The sequence below is a fragment of the Symphodus melops genome, assembly GCF_947650265.1.
Source record: "Symphodus melops genome assembly, chromosome: 16".
In the NCBI taxonomy this organism is placed as follows: Eukaryota; Metazoa; Chordata; class Actinopteri; order Labriformes; family Labridae; genus Symphodus; species Symphodus melops.
Window position 1 is genome coordinate 6,303,679 of NC_136706.1, and position 11,043 is coordinate 6,314,721.

General features: G+C 41.7%; 1 protein-coding gene across 3 annotated transcripts; it reads left to right on the top strand.

Moving 5' to 3' along the window:
- The first annotated feature begins 20 nt into the window (after positions 1-20).
- On the top strand, positions 21-10,666 carry ark2n (arkadia (rnf111) N-terminal like PKA signaling regulator 2n). Of its 3 annotated transcripts, XM_079364681.1 has the most exons (5): positions 21-282; positions 1,239-2,138; positions 7,322-7,492; positions 7,918-8,032; positions 8,170-10,666. In XM_079364681.1, exons 2-5 carry the CDS (start codon positions 1,304-1,306, stop codon positions 8,357-8,359), a joined length of 1,311 nt encoding a protein of 436 aa, XP_079220807.1. In that variant the 5' UTR covers positions 21-282; positions 1,239-1,303; the 3' UTR covers positions 8,360-10,666. The 3 variants fall into 3 exon arrangements, with proteins under 3 accessions (XP_079220807.1, XP_079220809.1, XP_079220808.1); XM_079364683.1 differs by lacking the exon at positions 7,322-7,492; XM_079364682.1 differs by lacking the exons at positions 7,322-7,492; positions 7,918-8,032; positions 8,170-10,666 and adding an exon at positions 3,755-6,076.
- The last annotated feature ends 377 nt before the right edge of the window (positions 10,667-11,043 follow it).

Consider the following 11,043-nt stretch of genomic DNA (forward strand, 5'->3'; position numbering starts at 1 on the left):
TGAGACCTAGAGGCGCTAGATCATTAAGAATAGACCGGAAATGACGCATGTAGCTTTGTGAAAGACGGACGGCTGATGGAGACATTTTAAAATAAACAGCTAGCTGCTAACGGCTAACAGGGCTCGCGAAGGTACGAGCACACTGCGCCAAAACAATTTTAAAAGGAGTGAAGTACATTTGTCAGTACAGTGTTGATGCATCGTAACTCAGTAAGACTGCACATTTTTTGACGATGTCGAAAAGTCTGACGGTGGGAACAGAAAAATATAACTAACGCCGTGGTAAGTTGAAAGTAACGCAGGGTGCTAATGCTAAATGTGCTATCGTTGTAACAGAAGAAGCTGCTCGCTAGCTTCTGTCTGACATTTATCCTGCTTGTTACGCCTCTGGGTGGCTAGATACCGCTTCCATTTTTAGGATCTTGTGAAGCAGCTGCTCTGCAACCTGCACATTGTGCATGACTTGTCGTCTTCTCGCCAAGTTGTGGGGAGTGTGAGGTTATGACCGGGGTTAGCGCTACTACGCAGCTAAAAGTAGAGTCTGAGTACGAGCCCCAGGTAGCTAAAGTTACAACCAACTTCAGTGTTTAGACCAAGAAGAAAAGCTCTGTAGTATCAACACTCATTTTCCTGTTCCCGAGGAGGTTCAATTGACTTTAATGAAATATTTTCAGGCTGCATGATCCGTCAAAGATTCAATAAAAGTAACCTTTATTGCTCCTAGAAGCAAGCTAACGTTAATATAGCAATATAAATTATAGTAATTGTTGGTCTTATTATTGCAAAAAAACTCTATGATAATAATGTTGTTTTAGTGTGAATAGTCAGTTGTTTATTAATGCTCTTACCCAGAACAAAAAGCATTAAATAGGATCGAGTCCGTGTTTTTTGTGCAAAGTCAAGGAGGGAAGTGTTTGCAGAAATTGGTAAAAGATCTGTGCTTAACTCAAATCTAGACTATTAAGAGAATGATAATTATGATTGTTTAGGACTATATTTGATCATATTTACAGAAAGCCATTGTAACTGCCTTATATTTGATACAAACTCACATTGCATTTTAAGTTCACGTCTCAGTTGAAGAAATCCAGAAAACAGAAAAAAAATTGAAATGAATCCTAATGTATGAAATTGATTTGTGAAATATAGACAATATGCCCCATGTGTTAAATGGTCTCTTTCACACACTGTCCAATGTAATACTGTACATTGATAGTAGTGATTTGTCTTTCTTTCAGGTAAGCTCTTGTCCAGGCACATTGGTCCATGTTTGTTGGACCTTTGGGCTCTGGGCTCAACTCGCATGAAGATGGCTGATTCAGAAAAGGCAGAGGAATTTGTTGATGCCGAGTGCTCACTAGAGTGCCTTGATGAAGCGCAATCAGCCACGGCTTCTGTTCAGGGAGAGCAGGACGAGCACCTGAAAACAGAGACCACAACCAGTACCAGCTCACCGCCAAGGGAAAAGGAGGGAGACAGCCCCTTGAACACAGAGGGTGAGCAGAGTCTCCTCTCCATGCCATGTCTGATGAAGGAACTACGCAGAGACTCGCCAGAGTCCCAGAATGCCTCCACAGGGAGTGACAAGCCTGTATCTCATCATATCTATGAGAGTGACTCCTCAAATCCCTGCATGCTATCCCCCTCATCCAGTGGCCACCTAGCTGACTCAGACACACTCTCCTCAGGGGAAGAAGGTGCCGCTCCTCCTGCAGGAGAAGCAGAGGGCAACATGGAGACGTCAAACGATCCAGGGCAGGCATCAGGAAAGCAAGCCTCTGCCACGTCGACAGGGGGCAGGAAGTCCCGGCGGTCACGCTCGGAGAGTGAAATGCCTCCAAATGCAATGGCCGCGAAGAAAAACCGCTGCCAGCCCACCACAGCTGCAGCGGGAGGTCAGGAAAAACAAACCAACGGCAAGCTGGGAAAAGTGAAAGGTCACCGGAGCCAGAAACACAAGGAGCGGATGCGTTTGCTGAGGCAAAAACGAGAAGCGGCGGCGCGGAAGAAGTATAACCTGCTGCAGGACAGCAGTACAAGTGACAGCGAGCTCACATGTGACTCCAGCACCAGCTCCTCCGAGGATGACGACGAGGACACTTCAGGAGGCAGCAAGACAATCAAGACAGATATTTCAGGTAACATCCAATGTTTTCTTACACATGCTTTCAGAACAGGATCAATACTGTTGTCCAGGGTTACAGTAAAAACAACTTGGTTATCCCATGTTAAAGCCCTGTATTCAAAAATAGAAAAAAAAACATTTAGGCTGTCTGTGTATGACAATCAAAATGACTTTTTATTTAAAAATGGCTTTTCTTTAAATTTAAAAGCAATTAGAAAAAGTCCTTCTTTGTGTTTGTGTTATCAGTGACTTTTTGTGTTTCTTTTTTTTCTCACTCATCTGTCCTCATTCACCCTGTCTCTAGATTTTTTTTTAACTCTTCATTTTAGAGGAGTCTGTATCCGGTCACTTGTAGTCGAACAATATTTGATGTGTTAGAACCTTATCCCATTCTGTCTGCATGCTGTGGAACTCTAGTGGACATTCTTCAACTCATTGAACTATAAATACACCGAGTTCATGGTCATTTAGCCTGAATTCTGTTTTCTTGGTTCAACAAAGTGAGCCACTTATATCCTCTGACATTTTATTTCTCTAAATAGACAACGGGGTGTGCTGGCGGAAGCCGCACTCATTAAGTGTATTCCGCTTTTCTTTCTCCGCCTGCAGCTTTTGAATCTCTTATCTATCGTGAGCTTCACTCTGCCCACACAAGAGGTGAGGAAGGTTTCGGAAAAGTTAACACCAGTGGTTGTATTTTCTGTTATGAGTTACGCAGCACCCTTTTGAGGAATCTGATAGCTCTGTGTCATCGACTAGAACCGGATTGTTGCATTCAGCTTTGACCAAAGATAGCTGCAGACTAAATTCTGGCACATGGTGTCTCCACAGAAGAATAAACATAAATAGTCTTGTTGGCACAGCGGTTCGTTTTTTTTTTTTTTTTTGTTTTGTTTGCTTTTTTGTCTTTTCCCAACTAAGTTAATCTTGTCTTTCCTGATCTTTTGTGTGAGTTGAGTTCTCCAAAAGTTTTGAGTAGCAATCAGTAACTAAAAGACGGGATCTCTACTTCTACTGTTTGATTAATTAATTCAGAATTCTTACCTGACCTCTTCACTGTGGTTGAATATCAGGAACAGAAGTTGCATCGGTTCTGGTAGGCAGTGTTAATGAAGGTGTTTCTGTTTGTGTTCAGTAAGTTTGTTTTGAGAGAGCTTCTTGTTTTTCTAACATTTTTTATTTTATGTTTTGTTCAGGTGCACTAAAAACGGTCTTATACAAGGTGCATTCTTTTTGGCTTAAACTTAAACCACTGCATATTTTGCAGCGTACAGAGTAAGACATATCTGTGGCCCTTTATCATAGTTTTTTATTTTTTATTTTGCTGCATATGGATGCATTCACCTCCCTGAGCCTCAGGTTACGCCTTTTCCTAACCACAATCACTCCACACAAACATCCAGTTCTCTTCTTTAGGGCTCTGTACCACATGAAATGTTTTCAACCATTTTTACATCGTGCACACAGATATGAGTACTACAGCTGCATGATGTAGTCCATCAGCATGTAAACAGTCGATCTGCACGTAACCAAAAACAAACTCATTTTCTCTTTGAATACAAAAGTCCAACCCCGAAGCATGAACGTGCTACTGTATTTTCTTATGGCTTGGCCTCAATGTCTTTAAAGCTGGCTTCAGACGTGCATCGGAGAGATCCAGAGTGGGCGCCCAGATTCATGGGCTGCTGGAGAGCGGCACGTGGGACAGGAACGGCATCGGCAGTGTCCTGGAGGAGGCCATGACGCGCTTTGCTGTGATGCAGCGCCAGACTGAGGAGCGCTTCCGCATCTGGATGGAAAAGCTCGCACACCTCGACTCGGACGACTCCTCCAAACGTTCAAGTGACGCCCACGAGGGTCAGCAGCAGGGTGGACGCCCGTCCCCGCCCAGTTCCTATTTGCCGTCATCGGAGTCTGCAGAGACTATGGCTGCCTACATGCTGGCACGAGAGAACAACACTCTCGCCCCGACTCCCACAAACAACAACATTCTACCTGAAGTGACCACTCCGAATGGAAATCTAGGTGTTCCAGACCCCGCTCTCCTGAATGTTTAGATCACACCTCTACACCATTCCTCGCTGTTTTGGACTTTAATCTTACCAAGTGTAGAACTAGTTGTAGAGATCATGGAAAAGGGTATTCTAGATAAATGTTGTGAGGTCACTAAGCAAACGCAGCCTAACCAGCAGCTGGGCCGGCGCTGCTCGTTTGAAGCGGACTCGCTGCAGACTTGAGACTTGGTGCATCTGCTGACACTGAATCACTGTGAGACTCTCTGAATAATTCAACTCACCTGTTTGATTTCTGCTCACTCTGAGGCACGGACACAGGCCACATTTCTCTAGACTCTCGAGTCAGGGCTGAGTTACTCTACCGCTTACAGTATGGCTTGTTTGTTTTTTTGTTTTATTGAGCAGCTGTGCACACATCCACACGTGTACAAACGAGAAGCTGATAACGTCATTTACATAGACTGCATAACAGCACCTGGCAGCCATCGCAGCAGTGATAAAGTGGGGTGCTGCTGCTTAATAGCATGTGCCTTGTCATTCTGACGTCATGCTGGGAATGATAAATAGAGCGTCATAGTATTCCTCGTACTATTTCTTAAAAAAAAAAAAAAAAAAAAATTAGGTGTCACTATCCACATAGCCCTTCATTTTCCTGAACTGTTTGCACTTTGCTTAAAAGTGGTTCAGGGCTTAAAACATGTTGGCAAACTTTATTTTGGTGGCATAGCTTTACTAACATTTTAAATATAGATTTGTCTATAAATGTAAAGACAAAAAGCTTACCACTAAATGTCTCGGTTTGAAAATATTTAGATGTTTTTTTGTTTTTTTTATGTTCGCCTTTCTGTTACATTTGCTGCTATCGCTGCGTTTGTGCAGTAATAAGAAACTAGTGAGGGACGAGTGACTCCTAAAGGTTATTTGTAGTAGCGTGTAGATTATGGGTTTCAGATCAGGCGTGGGTTACTGTGTCGAGGCTACAGTCTCCAGAGCCTCCAGTTTGTACTCGTATAATATTGGTTAATACTTTGTTTCGTTACCACTATATTCACTGATCTGCCAGCTTGGCCTGTGTCTGCAGCCTGACTTTAAACCCCCCCCCCCCCCCCCCCCCCCCCCCAGGCGTCGAACTAACAAAAAACACGGCAGTGATAACGGCTGCGCTATGGTGCATGGCAATGTTTACTGACTTCCTAAACCTGACTGATCTGAGCGATCACGTGGCCTTCTCTGCTTCAGACGGTCTTTGAGGTGGAAACACTCCTCAATCCCTTCCTCAAACTTACTCTTACTGATGTGGATAGCTAGTCTCACTACACCGCTAACAACATCCAGACATAATGAAGGATTCCTCGGCCTCATATTGTTTCTGATATGGAATTCCGTAATATATTTCATATCATGTAAGGATGTTGGGGGGGGAAAAAACCCCAAGTGTTACATTTTCAGTGTGTGTATATGTAGCCCTCTGACTGTCAGTTTTACACAACTGAAGGCTGGAAGTTCCCCCACCCGTTTGCATGTGATTTATATTAGTATATAGAATGTACAAGGCCAAATTAGTTTCATCAGCAGCATGTGTGCAAGGTGTATCTTTGCTTATGCTCATACATGGTGACTGACCGGACATTTGATCTGTTTAATTGCCTTTTTCGGCCTTCTGTCTTGTTTCAAGTTGTTATGATAATTTGTTGTTTTTGTTTGAATCTGCGTTATTGCCAGGGCTGCCCCCGAAAAGTCGATGACTAGAATCTTAAGTCAAGAGGACTTAGGTTGACTCTTGATTTGGATCACTGAATCACTGTGCCATGTTTCACTGAATAGAAATAAACAGCACAACAGGCTGTACATTTTGCAAAGTTGTTCAAGGTCTTAAAAGTTATAAAGGATCTAAACACACCAGGTAGTTTAAAAAAAAAAAATAAAAAAAAAAGTGTAAATACTGAATTAAGAACTTTCACTCTACAACTCCAAGCCGAGCTGCCTGCAAACGTATTCAAAGATTCTTCCAGTGGTCGTCGTTCACAAGAGCCAAAACATCTGGAGAGGTGTCCTCCTCTCTTAAAGAAACAGAAATCACATCGATATCGTTAAAACTTTTCAAGATTGTCTCAGTCATGGACGCACTTCAAACTCTGAAAAGGTAGTCTGCTGGAATATGCATCTTACAGGTCAAGCTCGTGTTTCATCTCGGCTTATACACAAGGTTCGTGCTTCACAAAAAAAAGTCAAACTTTTTTTTTTGAACAGCCAAATCAGAGTTGACTGACCCACATCAGAGTGGGGTACAGCCCTAACTCTTACTTTAGTCACTGGCCGACTGGCACCGGTGGAGATGCGACGTGCAGAAATGCCTTGCAGGTGACGAACGCCTTCTTTCATCTTTGCCATTAAACTTTAAATGGATTTACTTTTGAATCGACTGTTCTGTCGACATGTTAAAGTGAGCCCTCACAATCACACACTGTGCATTAGAAATAACACTAAGGACAGTCAATTGTTTACCAAAGAGCTATCCTGGTTTACACGAGTCCTCTCTAATACATGGCCTTTAAATCAGTGTCTCTGGTAACCCCCGGTAACCTTCCTATTCCAGCCCATCCAGCTATTCATGGGCAGCGTTCTGTTACAACACATGCTGTCCAGACCAACCCTCTCGCTCGCTCTCTCTCACCCACACCCAAAGACACGTCTGGGTAGCAGTGTGTCTCTCCCAGGGACTCCTTTTACAGGGTAGAAGAAAGATACATGTTCAGCTCTTCCACTTCTTCTATTGTTTTTTTTTTTTTTTTTTTTTGCCTTTTTCATTATCTGACATTTATTTCACAGATTAAGATCATTTTGAAGTGTTTTGTAATGATTGTATTCTAGTGTAGTTTTTATGTGAATGGCTGTTATTTTAAAAGCAATAAATGGAGAAAAAAAACAAACAAACTGCTGCTCAAGGTTTATTGATACAAAGACTCTTTAATAGCAGAACAGACTCAGTAGATAAGCATCCTAAATGTTTCTTCAACTGTTCATGTTGCACTGCTGAATGGACGAGCCAAAATGTTGGATAATATTTGGGGAAATAGGGTTCATCTAGAAGCTGCAGCTAGCGCGGCGGCTATGGATTCAAACAGTCCTACTCCTCCCAGGCATGATTTGAATAATAAAGTGTTTTCTTTGTTTCCTGCAGACGGGCCTCCAGTAGTGGGTCACTATGATATTTCAGACACTGATTCTAACCAGGAGAGTATGAGTGTGGAGACAGTCCGGCCCACGGTGATAAAGCATGAGCTTAAAACACACAGAGGCCAGGATATGGCAGCTCACTCTGGGTGTATAAGAGCTCTGAGCTCTATCTCAGGTCAGTTACCAACCCGGTAAATCCAAACTGATAATTTCCTCTCAGTGACGACAGAACACTTAGAGGCATTGGTGTCACCAGTTATCAACGTGCTATGTGGGGAGACGGTTGAATAGTCTCAGCAAGACGCCTTTTCTGAAGTTGTACTGCTGTCTTCCTTGATGCTATAAACAACAAATTGACCTTTCTGACTGACTAGCTTGCAGTGTCAGAACTCGAATTGAAAGTCCACAATGTTATGTTTTGTCCAACGTGTCCCTCCCCTGCCATGTCTGCTAGGCTAACTGTCAGATTCATCATTGTGTTTTCTTCTCTTCCATGTCAAAGCAGCTGCAGTCTTTTATTTGTCAGCGAGGCCTGAAGCTCTCTCTACTGGTCTGTGTGCCTCTCACAATGTGTGACTGTTCCTCTTTGATTTGTTTCAGGCCACGTGGAGGCAGAGCTGTCGCACAAGGAAAGTTCCGTGCACAACAAGGGCCAGATTAACATCGCTTCCTCTGACAGTGAAGTGGAAATAGTCGGCGTGCAGGAGAAAGCACGGTAAACGCGTTGTGGAGGGGGGGACTTTAAAATTGGAACTTCTGTTGAAAGTGAAATGTCTCCTCCGGTTTAACCAATACTGTCTGCCTTTCTTTTTTTTCTTTTTTTTTTTTTATGAATTTGTCTCCAAAATATAGATGTGCTCATCCATGCGGAGGTGTCATTAAGAGTCTGTCCACGTGGAAAGACAACTCAGTGGAGCAGTTAAACAGCACAAATCAAGCCCAACTCTGGACTACTGTTTCCCCTCAGCCTAACTGGGTGTCTCCTCCTGAAGTGGTGGACCTCACACTGGACGAGGATGCAGGACACAAATACCTACTTTAAACAAGTTGTACACTGAAGACTCCTTGTTTCTTCCTCTCGGCCCTCCTCATCCCTCTTGCCTTGCCTCCATGTTACAACTGAAATCCTTCCTGTTGCCGCAGCCTCGCCTGTAATCGCTCATGGACTCCTGCTCCGGGGCTCTGATATTTCTTTTTTTTTTTTTTTTTTAAATACATACCTTTAAACAATCATGTGTACCAGAGCCACTTTACTGACATGATTACCTGATCTTTGATTTAGTTTGAATTGAATGGCACATCACTTCAAGTGCAGGTGGACAAGTATGTAACAGTGATTTATCTGTTAATGATAGCAATATTTTTCATTTAATACCTCATTTACCCCTTAAAAATGGATGTGAGCGGGCATTTTTTCTTCTGTGTTGCACGCTCTATAGTGAAAACTTCAAGTTGCTGCTTACTGCTTTGACTCCAAAAGGCATATTTTCAGACTTGGTGTTGAATTGTTTTCACCTGCATTTGATACAAAAGGGCAGCTGGTACAACGTTGTGTTGTACAGGAGACAGTAGATTGATTACAAAGATTGCTTTGTACACATCTATGGTCAATTTTAGTTTCAGAAGTCTCACCACTGGTTTCACACTTGGGTCACTCGGTTTAAAGATTTGCTCTTCTATGCTGGTCTCCGCATGGTTACAGCCTGTGATCCGTTTCATCAGGGAAGTCTTCGGTTCATCTTAAAGAAATAGTTTGACAATATGGGAAAAGAGCTCATTTGTTTTCATTGTCAAGAATTTGGACAAGACACTTTTCATACCAATTCCATATCTCTCAATTCAATAAAAGGCCCATATAGCAGATGTTTAGCAGGCTAGAAATTGAGGGGGACAGCTAGCCATGTTCTATTCAAAAGAATTCGAAGTGTACCCACAATAATTTTCTGTTTTCTGGGAGGGTTATTTGCTAGAAGTTTTCCTGGTTGTGAAAACAAACCGCTGGTTTAACCAAAACTCTGATGGGAACACACTACAAAAGAAGAGTCATTTTCACGACTGCACTTCTGTATCTGAACAGTGATGTTGGCAATAGGTTTCAATCCAGTTACTTTAACACTTCTTTATATGTTGCAAGCAACAGAGTCTGTGAGTGTCCCGAGGGTCGTAGTTACCGGTGAATGTATGACTGGGTGCACTAATTGTTTGCATGCTTATCCTGAGTGGATGCAAACAACTTTAATCCTCTGGGGACCCTTTAAAAAAACAACAACAGAGAAAAGGTAAGGTATCCACTGAATTCTGCAAAGCAAGATGGCCTGAATGCCTTGAAATGTGCACTACTTTCTTTTAGAATCTTATAAAGCGTATTCTTTTACCTTGCAGGGCAGTGTGTTTTGCTATCTCAACAGTCAATATTTTAATAATAGATTTGAATTTAGCACACTGAAAAGGAGTAACCATGGGGTGGCATTTGTGTCCCGATGTGGGGAAGTTTTAGAAGAAGCTTTTTACTGTATGAACTGTTCTTTCCCCTGATCCTCAGGGCCTGTTTCCTCTTCTCTTCACTGTGCTCTTATTTCTTTATTCATACAGCACTGCAGTCAGTGATCTAACTTAAAACTGTTTTGAAATGAAACACTTCTTTAATTTCATATGAAATAACCAACTTCTGCAGGATACTTGACAATTGTAAAGTCCAATAATTTCACTTCTGCTGGTCCCAGAAGGGAAAGGAATACATGTAATCTAAGGAACTAAACCAAAGCCTAAATTGATTTTTTTTTTTATTATTATTTTTTTAATTTTCTTTCCCAATTTGAACAAACTTCTTAATTTATTCTAAACATTTTCTCAGTCAGTCCACAACTTTTCATTTGGAATTCAGTCTTTTTGTTGCATGAGGGAACAAGAAACTCATGATACCGCTTCTTTCTTTAGTTTCGCTTTGGCCAGTCTTCTCCACTTCATTCAGCTACCACTGTGATGTCTTTTACCAGACCACTCCTGCTTGCAAAACCCATTTCCTTTTTTTTTTTTTATTGTTTTGTAAAACTCATGTCCTTGGTGATAGAGTGATAGAAAACTTGGGCAGTGATGCTCAACTATGGTTGCACATAGCATGTCTGGTCATGTTTTTAACCTCATGTCCCATTTTACCCTCATCACCTGTAATTTCGCCTCGCTCTTCCGTTCTTTTGTTTGTTTTATTCAACTGTCAGTATTTTAAATTTGCAAAAAAAAAGTTTATTTTGTTGCTTCTGCAAGTCCTTGACTTCCTTGAAATTATGTCTGTAGAACAAAAAAAAAAGAAACTATTTTAAAACTAAATAAATAGAGCGTTATTTAATGATCCTTGTGTCCTTTATTTCTTATTCCATTTATGTATTGTTCAAGCAGGCTGAGTGCTATGGTTTGGGCTTTTTCAGGTTGTCACACTTTTAGAATAGAGGCAAACGTGTATCGATGCTGATATGGAAACCAACTGAGAAAGATTTTGAGCTACAATGAAATGGGACATTTTCTTCTATGAATTTGCACCCAATATAAACCTGCAACTGACTCAGAAGCTGCTTATTACTAGATGCTCTGCGGTGCTGAGAATAATGCTAGCTATAGAGGTGGAGCACTTTCCCTGTGAATTTTGTGGTCACACCATTTTTTTTTCTTTTTCTACATATGTTCTGAAAATACATTTTTATATTCAGCACCAATTGAAAAATTGTGTGA